The sequence below is a fragment of the Salvelinus sp. IW2-2015 genome, linkage group LG4q.2 (genome assembly GCF_002910315.2).
Source record: "Salvelinus sp. IW2-2015 linkage group LG4q.2, ASM291031v2, whole genome shotgun sequence".
NCBI lineage: Eukaryota > Metazoa > Chordata > Actinopteri > Salmoniformes > Salmonidae > Salvelinus > Salvelinus sp. IW2-2015.
Genome location: NC_036843.1, coordinates 9,303,714 through 9,321,898, shown reverse-complemented (window position 1 = coordinate 9,321,898; position 18,185 = coordinate 9,303,714). Strand labels below are relative to the sequence as shown.

The 18,185-nt window shown below is 41.7% G+C and overlaps 2 protein-coding genes, 1 long non-coding RNA gene and 1 pseudogene across 3 annotated transcripts in view; 3 read left to right on the top strand and 1 right to left on the bottom strand.

Moving 5' to 3' along the window:
- vash1 (vasohibin 1) overlaps window positions 1–15,275 on the bottom strand; it is a 541,933-nt gene extending 526,658 nt beyond the window's left edge. The window contains exon 1 of the mRNA XM_070443356.1: window positions 15,240–15,275. The gene's annotated coding sequence lies outside the window, so the exon portion shown is untranslated. The remainder of the gene's footprint in view (window positions 1–15,239) is intronic.
- LOC111962963 (zinc finger FYVE domain-containing protein 1-like) lies at window positions 141–2,356 on the top strand (annotated as a pseudogene).
- LOC111963022 (uncharacterized) lies at window positions 3,012–5,565 on the top strand. Its single transcript, XR_002877200.1, has 3 exons — window positions 3,012–3,212; window positions 3,530–3,628; window positions 3,764–5,565. It is a non-coding gene; the product is annotated as an uncharacterized lncRNA (long non-coding RNA).
- Window positions 15,276–16,793: 1,518 nt separating the features above from the next.
- The window catches only part of LOC111963249 (zinc finger protein DPF3), a 47,633-nt gene continuing 46,241 nt past the window's right edge, over window positions 16,794–18,185 (top strand). The window contains exon 1 of the mRNA XM_023986562.2: window positions 16,794–16,883. Coding sequence (XP_023842330.1) covers window positions 16,852–16,883 — 32 coding nt within the window. The 5' untranslated portion in view covers window positions 16,794–16,851. The remainder of the gene's footprint in view (window positions 16,884–18,185) is intronic.

Genomic DNA, 18,185 nt, shown 5'->3' with positions numbered 1-18,185 from the left:
TACGGTTACTGGCCCAATGCTCTAACCACTAGGCTACCTGCCGCCCCGTTATCAATAAAACAAGTTGATTTAATATTTATTTTCACTCTGCTATTGGGAATATTTGCCACAGGTCTCTCATCAGCTGCCAGAACTGCAAACTCAACTTGTGCCAACAGTGTCTGAAAAGCACCCACAATGGAGGTAACAAGAAGCACTAACTCTGCCTATCCTCCTCCACCCAAACCTACAGAGGTCTACTCCCTCCCTCTGCCGGAAACCATAGAGGTCAAATCAACCCCTCAATTTAAACCTGCAGAGATCAACTTAAGCCAAATGGTAGATGAGGCAGAAGTCCCGAAGGCAAAACTTCTGGAGAAAGTCTTCAGTTTTCTTCTGATTGACGCAAACGAGGCGATGCAGGTGGGTAGTGAAGGGAGTCAAAGGCCTTTGAGTTTTTGCGTCCTGTCAGTTTTGTATCCAACCAAAGGGTAATTTTATTTCAATCACTTTTTGACCACACCCCTTTTTTGATTTGAACAACATTTTCCACAGTGCATTTGGAAAGTATTCAGACCTTCACTTTTTCCACATTGTGTTACGTTACATCCTTAACTTTTCATTTAATCTATTTTAGATTTTCTCGTCAATCTACACAAGTTTTTACAAATAACTGAAATACCTTATTTACATAAGTATTCAAACCCTTTGCTWTGTGACTTGAAATTGAGCTCCAGTGCATCCTGTTTTCATTGATCATCCTTGAGATGTTTCTACAACTTGAAGAGAGTCCACCTGTGGTAAATTCAATTGATTGGACATGATTTGGAAAGACACACGTCTCTGAATGTTCTTGAGTGGCCCAGCCAGAGCCCGGACTTGAACCCGATCAAACATTTCTGGAGAGACCTGAAAATAGCTGTGCAGCGATGCTCCCCATCCAAGTTTGAGAGGATCTGCAGAGAAGAATGGGAGAAACTTCCCAAATACAGGTGTGTCAAGCTTGTAATGTCATACCCAAGACGACTTGGGGCTGTAATCGCTGGCAAAGGTGCTTCTGAGTAAAGGGTCTGAATACTTATGTAAATGTAATAAGACATTTTTTATAAACAGTTTTTGCTTTGTCATTATGGGGTATTGCATGTAAAATTGAGTATTTTTTTAAATCCATTTTAGATTAAGGCTGTAACGTAAGAAAATGTGGACAAAGTGATGGGGGTCTGAATACTTTCCGAATGCTCTGTTGACCCATTTAGCATACCCACCATACCATGAGACGTCCATGTTTTCATCACTGGAAAAGAGAAACTGTTACATTTTATATTGAAAACTTACACTCAGGATGGTAAAAAACAAATTAGGGGTACTTTTTAAATGTAGACATGTCAACCACCCTGTATTCAAGAGTATGCTGTCTCAACTGGAGACACATCTGAGGGCGGGCACAACACAAACACTTCAGATTATGTAAATTCGGGTCTAAACTACAACATACGAAAACCTTTATTATTTGATAAATACATGTTGGAAGAATTTATRGTATAGTTTGACAACCCTGATTGTAAGTTTTTAAATGATATCAAACCCAACTGTTAATATTTTCATTGATTTAAAAAATTGATTTCTTATGCTATGGTTGGGTTTGCAAAATGGGTAAACTTTAAGCACCTCTTTCTCCTGAATATTTTGGTATTCAGGTCCAAAACGTCACTTTCTGACCACTTCTACCATGGGCAACTACAGTATGTATGGAAAGATTCGTTCAAATCAAAAAGGGGTGCAGCCAAAAAGTGATTGAATTAAAATGTAACGACCCTTTTGTGAAATGAATTCACCTCATCTGCCAACACTACTCCCTGTTTTTAGATAAAGGACGAAGGTGCGTCTGTGAAGATATTTAACTGCAAGCCCAACAAGCTGATCAAGGTGGTGTCCATCTTCGGCAACACAGGAGAAGGCAAATCCTACACTCTGAACCACACTTTCTTCATGGGCAGGGAGGTGTTCAAGACCTCCCCCCGCGCAGGAGTCCTGCACGGTGGGGGTGAGGGCGGCATTTGACCCCATCCACAAGGTGGTGGTCATCGATACAGAGGGCCTACTGGGTAACAGCTCCAACCAGGGCCACAGAACACGGCTCTTGCTCAAGATGCTAGCTATCTCCGACATCATCATATAACAYGCCGACCGCCTCCATGACGACCTTTTCAAGTTCCTGGGCGACGGGTCGCACGCCTACCTGAAACATTTCACCAAGGAGCTGAAGGCCACTACTGCCCGCTGTAGCCTGGAAGTGCCTCTGTCCACCCTAGGGCAGGCCATCATCATCTTCCATGAGACCGTCCACACCAAGCTGCTGGGCTCAGGTCAGCGCTAACAAATACTGTAATCACTGACCATAGTGTACACAAATCGAACATTGGTGTGGTTACCTTCTGCTCTCATCAGTCTCATTTTATTTCATTTTACCTTCCTTGACAGTGGAAACATTAGGGATACAGTATATTCATCCACATTGTCATGAGTGTTGCTACAGAAGATCATATTACATGTAATTTGATAATTTTGGGTGTAGAATCTCTACTCACCCTGCTGACCCTTTGACACGCTAAGACTAGTAATTGTCATTCCAACAGAGCTGTTTTGAAACGGTGTGACCAGTTAGTTGGCCAGTCAAGCAGTTTGCGTAATCTAGTATCATTTTCCTTTCAAAGTATGTGGCTGTTATACTGTACAAATTGATTTTCTATCCATCTAATGTTTCCCTTTAGAGTAAAATGTGACTTATTTTTCTATCCATCTAATGTTTCCCTTTAGAGTAAAATGTGACTTATTTTTCTTAGAAATCATTTTTGGTGAGGCACCTTCCATCTCAGTTTTGATTGATCTAGAAAAGGTTGAAGACCCCTGATCAAAGTGATCTGAAGTGAAATGTCCTTTTATGAGGGGTTATATATCAACTCAAAGTTAAGTCTGTCTTCTCATCCTATTCCATTTTATCACCTTTTCATTCTCTCATTCTGACAGGAAACTCCTCAGAGTCTGTGGATTGGCTGCTGCTTGAGCGCTTCAGGAAGCTGGGCCGTTTCCCAGAGGTTTTCAGCTCCATCCTGTACCACGGCACGCGTACCTGTAGCCACCCAAAGGACTTTGGTGGCCTGCAGCACACCCTGGAGCAGCTGCTGGACAGCAACTCCACCCGCTTCCCAGTCGTCTTCTTCAAAGCCCTGCAGGTAGTAGACATTATAGCTCAGTCATCTGGCTGTAAACTGGTTTCAAACATGCTCACATTTACATAAGGCAAACACTGAAACCATGACAGTCAAATAAGGGTGTCAAGCTGTGTTCAAGAATGGAATGTTTTAGCATTTCTGTCTACTGGAACATTTGATCTTCATTAAAGGGGTCTTAAAATCAAGCACATACAAAGTTACAAATGTTGCTATTCAATAGGTGACCGTTAGTTTTACTTTCACACTGTTTGAACAATCTAATCAGACTACATCAATGTAACTTCTGATCTGTTGTTCTTCTCTGTCTATGGCCTAAGTGAGCGCTTCAATGGGGAGATTTCTGATGAGCTCATAGCCCACAACTGCTTCTTCCCTGATGAGTACTTCACCTGCTCCGGCCTCTGCCTTGTTTGCGGGTTAGTGCTCTGTTTCCTTCTCTTCAATTATTTAATTCTCTCCATCTCATGCCACTGACTATACGATGTACAAGTGAYGTCATCCTACGTCATACTTCCGGGTCCTTCTACACTGTGTGCCTACTCTCTCTTCAGGCCTGGTGAAGGATGCTGCGCGTCTTGCCTACTGGGTGCCTGACCACATATCCTCTCCTGCCACATCTGCCATCGTGACTTCACTGCCAAGCTGTCAAAGCACCACTGTCGCGCCTGCGAGCAAGACGTGTGTGACGAATGCTCCCCAGAGCGTCGGCCGGTCCCCTTGCGGGGCTGGGACCTCCGTGTTTGTGCAAACTGCAACCAGAAACCTGGCGACCTTTAATGGGACTGGCCCTCCTTCCTCAGAACACTGGACTGAAGGTTTGATTTGGGTATGCATGAACATCCATAGATCCTATTTTTAAACCGGTCTGTTTTTGTTTAGATTTAGGATATTTGGTCTGCAAATAGCATTTCAGGTAACTGTTTCTGTGYAGACAACCTCTTTGGTATACATGGAGGTAATGGTTGTATGAAATKATGCTAGAAGACTGAATTCAGGATTTTAGATATGGAAAATAAACTTTTGTAGAAAACGTTTGTWCAGCTTGAAAGTCTGAGAGATGCATTGCCTTTGAGGTGTTGTGAGGTAGTCTGGGTACCAGTCTCTGTAWCATTCCACTCCTTGTAAGTCATGTCATGCGCCAAATTGGCAAGTGACACGGCATACAAGGAGTGGAATGCAATAGCTGAACAGAGAACCCTGGGAAAAAAATCTGTACTTAACCTCATTATTTAATTCATAATGGATGGTATTTTTGTAATGTATCTGACCATTTCTGTTACTTGATRTGCATTATGCAACTAGAATTGAATTGAGTGGCAGTTACTTCCATTTGTTTGAATCTTGTTGAGCTTCTGTTTGTTGAACACGCAGATTCTCCTTTAACCCAGTTTAACATAACAAACGCAAGCCTACAGATCGCCATAAGCATAGGCTGATTGGACAATGAACTCAGCATTTCAGTTTCAACACATTTAATGATTTCTTTTGAGCCAATTGCTTCTGTGGCATTATTTGTTATCCACGTTAAAGACTGCATTGTCAAATAGATTGCATGTTTGTTCTTTCATATTTTGTGCTTTTTAGTCATTGAGATGTTATACCTCGTTAACGGAGTTTTATGGGCTTTTCTGAATAACTTTTTGGTAATTTTGAGTTTACTTGCTTTTTTTTCTTTTTTTTACTGTAATCTGTTCTTTGCATACGACACTTGGATATGCACAGTCAGCTGGCATTTTTACCTGAACCATGTCACATCTTTGATGGTTATATGAATATGTGGCTGAAATGTAGTTAATCAAATAACTTCTTTATATCCAGATCTATTGAAGTGTGTTTTGAAAGAGTAATTTTAAAAGTTCAACCAGGGGAACAGTTTTACCTGGATGCATGCTATGCATGCTATGCATGACAGTAGACATACTACCTTTACATTGGAGTTTGTAATAAAAAAATAAGTATAGACAAATAGTTGTCCTGTAAGAATTCTAGATATAATTGYCATTTTGGAGTGTTTTGTTTGAATTTTTTACTTTTGTCTAAGATGTAACCCTGTATAGAAATGACAATGAATCTGCATTGGCTGCTGTCAAAATGTTTATCTGGTTGAATGTCATTGTATAAAACTGATGTCTGTGTTGCATAGAATAATAGCCAGATAATTTGTCCCCAGCAAGTCCTGTTTCCAAAACCCATTACTTGAGATGAGATGCACCTGTGACAGAAATTAAGAAAATATACTGAATTCTTGTATCGACGCTCCTATTGTCGACATAAGAAAAGGTATGAAACACTATATTGTGCTCATATTAAGTGTGATAAAGTGTGGATGTTTGCATATTCACATTGTCTGTTAGTGGTGGAATAACTTTAAGACTTCATATTATTATTAAAGTTGTATCAGCTCATGGCTGTTAATTATTGGGGGGGGGTTATTTAGTCAGGTTCAATTTCTAATGAGATGTTCCCTGCAATGTTTATATGTTGCATTGGGGGAAAGAAAGCACAATATCTTTGAGAAGTCTATAATTTACTCAGTTTCGAGCTCAATTGGTATCAAGAGACCTAACATGTTCCAGGAAAACCTTCCGCCTACATCACCACCAGCCTGTACCGTTGACACCAGGCAGGCTGCGTCCATGGACTCATGCTGCTTACGCCTAATCCTGGCTCAGGTACCGGGACCAGGCGATGTTTTTCCTCTCAATTGTCCAGTATTAGTGAACTGGTGCCGCTTCTTGTTTTTAGCTGATATGAGTAAAACTCAATGTGGTCGTCTGCTGCAATCTGCCATCATCCGTGACRAGCATGGTCTATTGCAACAGACGGAGATGTTTTTCTGCGCCGTTATTTGTCTGTGGCCCGCCTGTTAACTTGCAAGATTCTTGCCATTCTCCTTCGACCTCTCAAGTTTATTTCGCCCACCGGACTGCCGCTGACTGGATGTTTTGTTCGTCCCACCATTCTTGGTAAACCCTAGACACTCGTGCGTGAATAGCCCAGGAGGCCGGCTGTTTCTGAGATACTGGAACCAGCGCGCCTGGCACCAATGATCGTACCACACTGTCGCTAGAGACGCTTAGGTCACTCGTTTTGATCATTCTCACATTCAATCAAACAGTAACTGGATGCCTGTCTGCCTGCTTTATATAGCAAGCCACACAACTCTGTCTGTAGGAGTGAACCATTTTCTTGAAGGGGGTGGTGTACCTAATAAACTGGTGTACATTGTCAGCATTCAATTTTCTATAATATACAGGGAGAACCCTAATCATTTTGACAGTTTACCCTATAGGCCACAGGTCCGTGTATGTTTTGTTATTTAGATTTCTAAGGCAAAACGGAGTGGAAAAACAGATTCGTTTTTCAAATTCAAAGATTAAAATCTGAAATCAACTCGTGTAAAAATTGGACATGGAATAATGGAAAACTAAATGTATACAACTTTTAGATTCGTTTTTTGTTCATACACGGAGTACACTCGCCCTCATAGAATATTCTCAGGGCTTAAGGGGGTTACAGCCTAAGTAGGCAGCACAAAGAAAGGAATAGACTATGAAAGTGACTGGAAGATAAAAAATAATGTTAGCTAACCCTTTTTTATTTTAGATCATTTGTTGGGCTGGAATTTCTCCTGTTGTCATTTCAATAAGTGTTTGAAAAATAAGAAAACAAAAGTAAAAATTGTGATAAACATCTGACTGCTTCGTGTTTAATACACTTGTCATCTGTAAATTCAAGGTTCTACTGTACATTCAAGTCTCAAATGGACTCCAGGGTTAACTCCTGTTCGCTACTGCTGTCCAGAGGACTTTAAGAGCTACTACATGCAATTGAATTAAATAGGCCTTTTTCTGAAATGTTAATATGAATGGCAAATCTTTGTTTATATCCATGAAAGGACACATTGAGGTTGTCAATACTGATTACTTTTAGGATTGCATAGGACAGGGCATGAAAAAAATACATTTTTGGAATCATTTTGTGCTTTTTGGACCAAGAAACAGGTGTGAGGAGTCTGAATCCGAATGATATTCCCTATAATAAAATGTAGTCAAGACACAATTCAACATTAAGACAATTGTGTCATTTCCACAATTACAAGTAACTTTTCATATAATGGGAAGTTGATCAGGTGTCTGGTCCTCAGTAGCTGCATCTGCTGACGACATAGAGGGACCAGATCAGTGATCCTAGATCAGCAATGCTACCCTGAGACACTCTGATCTTCCTTGAATTGTATGTGTGTAAGTAAGTGGGGCGGGGAGAGGAGTGTACTGTAGGTGTGTGTGGTGGCCTGGCTGGTCATTTGTTAGTGGGCCGTAGGCTCGGGCCTTTGCCTGTATTTAACATATGTCTGGCAGTAATTCTGAAAAAATATGTATTTTATAGCAGAGCTTGTAACTCAGAAAATATTTGGTTTTGGATCACAGGTAAAATGCAGCAATTACATTCACTTGTATTACTTATTTAGTGAAGGAAGGGAGGTAGGGGAAGGTTATTCTGCCAAACCCATCTACACCCATTTATCCACCCACACATACATGTTCCATCTATCAAACTTTCAGTAAAAAAAAACACTTGAAGCAAATTTAAACATTGAATTAAACTGATTTAATCAAAGGGAAGTTGAAACAAGAGTGAGAAACATTTAGTATGAGGGGAATAAAATAGTTGATTTGGCAGCCTGGCATTGGTGCTAGGGTTGGACAGTATCTAGATTTTCATACCCTCATACCGTGCCATCCCGGTGTCGTGTCTTTGCTATGCCGGATTAAGTGATATGAAATGCTATTTTATAAAATAATTTCTCTAATTGATATTACCTGAATAAACTAATCATGTAAATGTAATTGTTATGAATCCCTTTGGCTCTACAGTCTAGGGGGGATGGCAACAAGACCCGTAACATAACTCATGCAAATAACAGTGAAAAAGTAACAGCGAGAACAAATAACCACAGACAACTTAAAATCTACCGTCAAACACTCATGGTTTATTTGTAAACACACGGTAATGGGGGAGCAGGAAAAGGGGCTGAGCTGGACCCAAGGAAAGAAATAATAAGCATTCAAAAACTCCCCTAAGCTAGTCTACCTGCTTCAACAACAGCTAGCTAACTAACCAAAAATACAGAGGGTGGTCCGCCCAGTTCTAACTAGTGTATTTAGACAAAGTTTACCTACGGGTAGTGTATGCCCATGGGCAACTTGTCTTGGTACCCCCTTTCCCACAATCAAACAAACACCATAACCAAAACAATACTCACAGGTGGGACAAAGTGACCTGTAGTTGTAAAAACAAACGAGTGCTCAAAAAGAGATTGCGAGATAGACACACAAAGAGATCGATCTCTAGAGAAAAAAACTGAATGGGTTTTTAAACCAAGGGAAAGGGGTTGTGATAGGGTAATGGAAACAGGAGGAGGTGTGTCTTCTGATTGATGACTGATTGGGGAATGATGATTGCCACCTGTGAGGGGAGAAGGAGAGAAAAGAAACACACAGGATGCACACACACAGGATACCTGTATCCGTAACAGTAATTAACTAGAAAGTCGGGGCACCACGGAATAATGTTTATAGAGCTGTTATCTTCTGAATAAACTCTTAAAGACCTGGTAATCTTTTATATCAATAACAGTCAATTATTAATCGTCACCTTATTCAGTCTCATCTGAACGTCGTAGAATTCTTGGTTATCTTCACGAACCCTGGCTAACAAGTTGAATCAGCAATACAACATTTGGTTTAATTATTTATTTACTAAATACCTAAATAATCACACAGAATTACATATACACAGGATGGATCATACATTGATTACTAATTATGTCATACAAGAAAACGTCCCTAGCGGACGGAACCGATATGACGGCTGGTTACACAAAGAAAAGGGGTTGGGTTTGAATGAAAGCACAGGAAGACTGAGGAACAAAAGGATTGGGTCTCTATCGGACCTTATGAAGCTATGCTATCGTAAATACAGAATCTTATGCATTCTAAATAACCGCCCATTTGGAAAAGGAAAATGCAAGAAATATTTACTCTGAGCTGCGCTCCGATAGATTGGTCGTAGATGGAAGGCTGGGTTGCCCAGCAGAGATCTCTTGTCCTTTGAAGAATATGTCTGGTGGTAGAACGGATACGTTGTAGTACCGTCGTCGTGTGGTAGAACGGATACGTTGTAGTACCCTGTCTTTCTGAAGAGGTTGTCCGTCCTTTCCTAGCCACGCACATTTACAGCTGCTGCTGCTAACTCGACATCTAGGATGTATCACTTCTTTAGTGAATAAGAGTTCAAAGTTCATACCAAGTTGCCATACTATAAGCTCATGCTATATTCTGGCTGGTATAGTCGAAATTCATCCTTCCAGCATGTCGATCGTCACCTCCACGTTGAAATCGCCTTTTTTAATGTATGTACAGCAGTCCTCACGTCACCGGGAACACAATGCTAATTTTGTTAGGTTGTTGTTGTTCAACCTTTCGCAACCAGAGCTCACGCTGAGGTTGGCTTAGTTCTGTAGTTGATATTAGCCCTTTTAACGTACGGACAGCAGTCCTCACGTCGTCGGGAACATAAATTAACTTTCGTCAAGGGGCTTTTGTAGTGGTGGAGAGAAGGGCATGTTTCATAGTTCACAACCAATGTCTGTTCACTTGGGCGGGGCCTTTGAGTGAGCAGAGTTTATTTTTATGAAAACAATTCTCTCATTTAGAAGCTAAAATTACATGTCATCTTTTCATAAATAGCTTCATATTTAAACATTTAAATTGCACAACAATTCCATGTGAATCTGATAACTAGAATGTGTAGACTTTCCAAGATATAGTTAATGTCATCCTATCATTAGTAATAATGTCTCAGACAACAACTGATCTGACATCATATTCTTTAAGTACGAACGGATATTTCAACTGGTTGGATTACCGAAATATGGTTCCGTTCCACACCCTTTTGATGTTACCAGACTCTTTCTATGTTAACAAAGGGCTTTCCAAGAGTCAAATCTGTATAGTAGAGAGAGGAAAGGGGGAAAGGTATTTATGGGGGTCATAAACCTCACCAACAGGGCAATGTCATGACACCGGGATATACGGTATTACTGGTAGTGCACTTAGCTAACATTAGCAAGTTAGCAAAACCCAGCAGGAGAGCGTCAGGGTCATCTCTAGGCAATACCACACAACATGAGAGAAATGGAGAGACACACCTTGAGAGCAGCATGCCTAACAGGAAGTGTAAAGAATAAGCTTTCCTTGAAGGATGGGGAAGGAGAGTCTCAGCTGAAGTCCAAGAATTCTGATATGTTCTGTCCAGTTGTCCCTCAAACAGGCCTGCAGGTGCCAGCAACCAGCTTACATAGCATCTGTGAATGATCTGTGAGGATTGTCAAGACAGAGAGAGAGAGAGAGAGAGATAATTAACAGTTGATTTGTGATTGTTTATTGCACTTGCTTTGGCAATGTTAACATATGTTTGCCATGCTAATAAAGCCCTTTTGAATTGAATTGAGAGAGAGTGATAATCACTGTTGAGCATTCAATTTAAAATAGTGTTAAACTGTTCTAGAGTCATATTGTCTCAGCACAGTAGAGTACAGCAGGGTTAGAGAAATATGCAGATTTCCAGCATGGGGACAGGATTATTGCTTCTCATCAGGGTGTGGTAGGAGGCGGTAGTGCATGACCTTGAGAGCATCATGTCCACTTGATAGAGCTGAGTGAATGGTCCTGTGTGTGTGTGTAATTGGTTTAATTATTTATTTACTAGCAAACTAAATGGTAACACAGGATAAACATACACCCTTAATACATTAAGGAAAGGTCCCTAGCGGACTGACACAACATATGGCGGCTTGTTACAAAGAAGATCTCCTCATCTTCTTTGTAACAGAGAGAGAGAGAGAAAGAGACACTTATCATTGATACATTTTAGGAACTATTCTCACAGTAATCGTATACTTTGCACACAAACCGCCACCCATACTGAGTAAGAAATCATGAATGTGGGCTCCTGAGTGGCGCAGCGGTCTAAGGCACTGTATCTCAGTGCAAGATGCGTCACTACAGTACCTGGTTCGAATCCAGGCTGCATCACATCCGGCTGTGATTGGGAGTCCCATAGGGTGGTGCACAATTGGCCCAGCGTCGTCCGGGTTTGGCTGGAGTAGGCCGTCATTGTAAATAAGAATTTGTTCTTAACTGACTTGCCTAGTTAAATAAAGGTTAAATTAAAAAAATGTAATACATTTTTTATTTACGTTTAAATGCCTTTGTTCGCTGTGGATTTCTGTTGGAACCAGCCCTCAGGAAGGGTGTTTGGCCTTTCAGTGGCACGCTTGTAAGGCTCTGATTGTCCAAAAGGGGTCCCCCGTCTTCTACTGTTGTTTACTCTGGAAGATACTCCTTGGAAGGTAGGCTAGCCAGCCGTATCAACGGTTCCCATTGGTGATGAGGGTAGTAGAATACGTTGATTTGAGAAGAGTAGTAGAATAGGATGGTTTGAAGAGTAGTAGAATAGTCCCACGCTTTTCTAGATATTTTACTTAGGACAGCTAATCAGCCATACCGTGATTGTCCGGGAGGTGAGCTTCTCGCCTCTACCTCGCGTTGATATTCAGAGTTCGATCCACTTTGGGTGTGAGCTACAGCTACACTGGTCTCAATGTTAATTTCTTTACCGATCCTTTCATGCACTCTGGTCGAAAGGGACGGTTCCGTCAGGCTGACACACTCTCTGACCTCACTCTGGGCGTGGCTACTTACTGTGCAAAGTTTATAGGAGGCAAATGATCCCTTATGGCTCCTAAAATCATATTCCTGTCTAAACAAAAATACTTTAATTATTTTTCATATTTCATGCACAACGTAAAGGATGGAGACTTCATACTAGTGTTTAGAGCGTTGGGCCAGTAACCGAATGGTTGCTGGATCGAGTCCCCTAGCTGACAAGGTAAAAATCTGTCGTTCTGCCCCTGATCAAGGCAGTTAACCCACTGTTCCCCGGGCGCCGAAGACATGGATGTCGATTATAGCAGCCCCCCGCACCTCTCTGATTCATAGAGTTTGGGTTTAATGCGGAAGACACATTTCAGTTGAATGCATTCAGTTGTACAGCTGACTAGGTATCCCCCTTTCTCTTTCCCTAAATTGGAACATGCTTAACACCCCAGCCATCCTACAATCTAAGCTTGATGCCCTCAATCTCACACAAATTATCAATGAACCTACCAGGTACCACCCCAATTCCGTAAACACTGGTACCCTCATAGATATCATCCTAACCAACTTGCCCTCCAAATACACCTCTGCTGTTTTCAACCAAGATCTCAGCGATCACTGCCTCATTGCCTGCATCCGTAATGGGTCAGCGGTCAAACGACCTCCACTCATCACTGTCAAACGCTCCCTGAAACACTTCAGCGAGCAGGCCTTTCTAATCGACCTGGCCGAGGTATCCTGGAAGGATATTTGATCTCATTCCCGTCAGTTAGAGAGTGGCTGGAATTTATTTTTTGTTAAAATGCCTTCCTCACTGCATGGCTTTGCAATAAGCATGCGCCCCATTCAAGAATTTAGAAACGGACTAGAACAGATAAAGCCCTTGTTCTTGGCTCCTGACCTGACTGCCCTCAAACCAACAGATAAAAAACATCCTATTGGCGCGTTCTTGCCATTAGCATCGAAGCTGCCCCCCCAGTGATATGCAACTTTTCAGGGGAAGCTAGCAGACCAAAGTAACAGCACTTGGAGTTTAGAAAAGCCAAGGCCTAGGTTTTTCAAGCAGAAATTGGCTCCTGCAACTATCAATATTCAAAAAAATTTGGGAAGCACTGTATTAAGTCCATGGAGAATAAGAACAACCTCCTCCCAGCTCCAAACCTGCACTGAAGATAGGCACACTGTCATCCACGGTACAAAATCCACTATAACTTGAGAGATTTCAAAAAGCAGTTTTTTTACCGGCCTGGCCATCTTTCCACGCTGGCTACCCTGACGCCGCGGTCAACAGCACTGGCCTCCGCCAACTCTGCTAACTCGCCAAGCCTTCCACATTTCTTTCTCTTCTCACATCAGTGCAGCTGATGTTTCTGAAAGAGCTGCAAAATTGCTGACCCTTACAAATCAGCCGGGCTAGATAATCTGGACCTTTCTTCTCAAAACTATCTGCTGAAAATTGTTGCGCACCCCTATTACTAGCCTTTTCAACCTCTCTTTCGTGTCGTCTGAGATTCCCAAAGATTAGGAAAGCAGCTGGCGGTTTCCCCCTCTTCAAAGGGGGATACCCCTGCTTGACCCTAACAGCTACAGACCTATATCTATCCTACCTTGCCTTTCTAAGGTCTTCGAAAGCCAAGTCAACAAACAGATTACCGACCATTTCGAATTCCACCATACCTCTCCGCTATGCAATCTGGTTTCGAGCTGGTCATGGTGTGCATGATAGCCACGCTCAGGTCATAAACGATATCTTAACCGCCATCGATTAGGAAAGCAGTACTGTGCAGCCGTATTCATTGACCTGGCCAAGGCTTTTGCTTCTGGGGTCAATCACCACATCCCTCATTGGCAGACTCGACAGCCTTGGTTTCTCTAATGATTGCCTCGCGCCTGGTTCACCAACTACTCTCTGATCGAGTTTCAGTGTGTCAAATCGGAGGTCTGTTTGTCCGGGCCTCTGGCAGTCTCTATGGGGGTGGCCACAGGGTTAATTCTTGCGCCGACTCTCTTCTCTGTATACATCAATGATGTCGCTCTTGCTGCTGGTGATTCTCTGATCCACCTCTACGCAGACGAACTATTCTGTATACTTCTGGCCTTCTTTGACACTGTGTTAACAACCCTCCAGGCGAGCTTCAATGCCGACAGCTCTCCTTCCGTGGCCTCCAATTGCTCTTAAATACAAGTAAAACTAAATGCATGCTCTTCAACCGATCGCTGCCGCTGCCTGCCCGCCTGTCCAACATCTACTCTGGACGGCTCTGACTTAGAATATGTGGACAACTACAAATACCTAGGTGTCTGGTTAGACTGTAAACTCTCCTCCAGACTCACATCAAACATCTCCAATCCAAAGTTAAATCTAGAATTGGCTTCCTATTCCGCAACAAAGATCCTTCACTCATGCGGCCAAACATACCCTTGTAAAACTGACCATCCTACCAATCCTCAGCTTCGGTGATGTCATTTACAAAATAGCCCCAAAAACCCTACTCAATAAATTGGATGCAGTCTATCACAGTGCCATCCATTTTGTCACCAAAAAGCCCCATATACTACCCACCACTGCGACCTGTACACTCTCGTTGGCTGCCCTCGCTCATACTCGTCGCCAAACCACTGGCTCCAGGTCATCTTACAAGACCCTGCTAGGTAAAGTCCCCCCTTATCTCAGCTCGCTGGTCACCATAGCAGCACTACCTGTAGCACGCGCTCCAGCAGGTATATCCTCTCTGGTCACCCCCACAACCAATTCTTCTCTTGGCCGCTCTCCTCTCCAGTTCTCTCGCTGCCAATGACTGGAACGAACTACAAAAATCTCTGAAACTGGAAACACTTATCTCCCTCACTAGCTTTAAAGCACCAGCTGTCAGAGCAGCTCATAGATTACTGCAACTGTACATAGCCCATCTAAATTTAGCCCACAACCCCTATCTTTACTACTGTATTTATTTATTTTATTTGCTCCTTTGCACCCATTATTTCTATCTCTACTTTACACTTTTCTTCACTGCAAACCAACCATTCCAGTGTTTTTTTACTTGCTATATTGTATTTACTTCGCCACCATGGCCTTTTTTATATTTTTATTTATTTATATATATATTTTATATATTTTGTTTGCCTTCACCTCCCTTATCTCACCTCACTGCTCACATTGTAATAAGACTTATTTTTCACTGTATTATTGACTGTATGTTTGTTTTACTCCATGTGTAACTATGTGTTGTTGTATGTGTCGAACTGCTTTGCTTTTCTTGGCCAGGTCGCATTGTAAATGAGAAGTGTTCTCAAATTGTGCTACCTGGTTAAATAAAGGTGAAATAAAAAATAAAAAAAACATGTAGTGTATATACTTTACAAGTTACACTATTTCCTTTATAACACTTTTAATGACATCACAAAATACAACCCATATGACATTTTTATTCTTTAGCTCGCCTCTGACCATTCCCACATTCTCTGTTAGGAATATTGATTCAGTATTTGCTTTAGAACGTGTTAGAGCTTCGGCGGGAAAAGTCTCTGGAGACAAAGAAACATTCCTGTGTCAATTTGGAGAGGGATGTTCTCTCTCCTTGATTTAATAACAGGGCATAGGTGTCAACTCCTCCCCACCAGGTCCCTCCTCCCCCTCTGTGGGTGAGAGAGGGTCTGGTTACTGTCATCCATTGAACGCTGACCTAACCCATTCGGAACTTCACAGGACAGTCATGACAACCCATACCAATAAAAAGGCTTATTTTAACTTACTGTATGGCGACAGATTAAACCTACATGAAGTTCATGTGATCAGCTAAAATACAGTACTGTGCCTTTTCTCCTGCGGGAACAGTCAGATTTCACACACACACACACACACACACACACACACACACACACACACACACACACACACACACACACACACACAATAGCTTAATTGGATATTGTTGTTTGTGTAAGCAATACAGATTTAGGATCTTAATTTGATCACTCTTTTGTTGCTGATAATTCTGCACAGTGGGTTATGCTAAATTGTAGCGTATTCAAGGTTTCAAAAGGCTTCTAAAGTTTGTAATTCCATTGATGTTGATACAGACTTGAAAAATGTATCAACCCCTACAAAATCTTTTCATTAATTAATAATTTACATTTCCTGTTGCTGCAGGATAATTTTTCTGCTGCAAACTGACTCAAATTAAGATCCTACATCTGTAGCTAATTTATCTATGCAAAGTGCCAATTATTTCCAGTAACTGCTCTTCATTATTACTCTGTCAATAAACACCATCAGCTGACAGAAGATCTAGCTAAGTTAGCTACAGAAAGTAATGGAGAAATCTCCCTTTTCTGCAGTAGCTCTGGTTGGGCAATGGGTAGCTCTGGCTAGCATGACTATAGCCAGTAACCAGTTAGGGCTAGCTGGCCACTGGCTAACTAGCCCTAGCTAGCCAGCTAATGCAAGCCAACTTTATTCAGTTTTTGTTGAGTTTGTTATATTGGCATGCTAACTTCATAATACGTTCCTGTCACACTCACACAGTCTAATATTTTCTTTGTGCTGACAGCCGAGGCTGTAAACACAACCCCTAAGCATCATGAATATTCTATAAGGGGGCGTGTACTTCCATGTGGGAACAAAACCAAAATCAGAAATGTAATAATAGATGTTGTTATTTGTTTTCCATTATTATGTCAAATTCTGACACTATATCTGAGAAAATAAGTTGATTTCCGATGTTCGTTTTTCTAATTCAGAAACGAAAAACACGAAAAACGAAATACAGACCTTTTTCGTTTTTCCATTCTCCGTTTTGCCTCGGAAATTAAAGTAACAAAACCTTCACGGACCCACCCCGAGCCCTGATTGGTTGGTTTTTCGTAGGTTTCACTCAGAACTGCAAGAGGCTGATATTGCGTTACAGTGTAGCAAAATGGCGGCTGTCATTCAGAACCCACTTAAAGCGTAAGTAAATTAACAAATTGATTAAATTCTGTTGTGTTACTTTGTTGCCAATACTTGAATTACATGGATCCGTACTTTTAAGGAAATACAAGACGCGTGCAAATGAGGGAATAATGCTGTCGTAACAATTTGTGTATTTCTACTTGCTGAGCCGAATTAATGTGTCAGTGCTTTCACCGAAGTAGACTGCTTAGTTTATTAGACATTTCTGCATATTATGGTTTACAATCTTTTATGTGTGATATGCGGATTATCCCATGTGTCATACTAATTGCGTTTTAGGCCTGTAACCTCAACATGATCATTTATTGACTCATTTGAACCGATTCTTGAATATATCTGAACGTTACTTCAAAATTTAGCACAAAAGTGTTTCAACATGCACTCTGCTATTACGAGGACGAGTGAAAGACGATTGCAAGAATTTTCCATATTTCCGGAATAACATTGACATCCCGAGTCTTTTATAGTTGGTGTGTATTGTCGAGATGTCAACTTTGGCTGAGCGCAGACGTGACCAGGACCCGGTAGGTAGAGCAAGGCAGGAGGCATTTTACATTTGCATGCCTTTCCGCCCGAAAGCGAAGTGACAGCAATGCGAGCCCCGGAATTTCCGTTGGAGATAGCCCTATGCATTTTGTAAAGCGCCTGTGCAGTTACTTAAGTTTTATCCTATCCTCTGTGTGCTCACTAATGAGTCAACAGTATTTATCCTGTTTTGTCCGTGACGCCATTTTTTTCTATTAGAGCTTATATTGTCAGATAATATATATATATATATTAGCCACAAAAAAAACAATTGCATATTTAGAAGTTTTTAGGCAAGTTTGTATTGAGTGATGTTGCCACCTCATGTACATTTTCTCAGAGAAAGACAAACAAGGCCTACTGTAAGTCATTTCTTTGTTGCTACCCATGTTTGAGCACTGACAGACTGTTTGTAGGACAGTTAAGGTATAACCAGACCTTTTGGAACGTGCATTAGAGATGGTGAGACTTTTTGGAGGTGAAGAACAAGGGATGTAACTTGACTGTGCCTTTAAGTGGAGGAGTGGTGCAGATTAGCCAGGTCCATGATCCTGGGCCCATCTGTCAGGACATGCTTTGACCAGGAGGAAGTGTTGGGCACAGGCAGCAAGGCAGGAGACCCATCTGCTCTTCTGTAGAGGTACCCTGGCACCCCCACGGGCCCTACAGGATCAGGGAAGCGTGCTCCTCGCCCACCACTTACGTATAGATGCATCATTATTTTACGCTTACGACTACATAAACGAGCTTGAAGAGCTCTACCACTGACGAGCA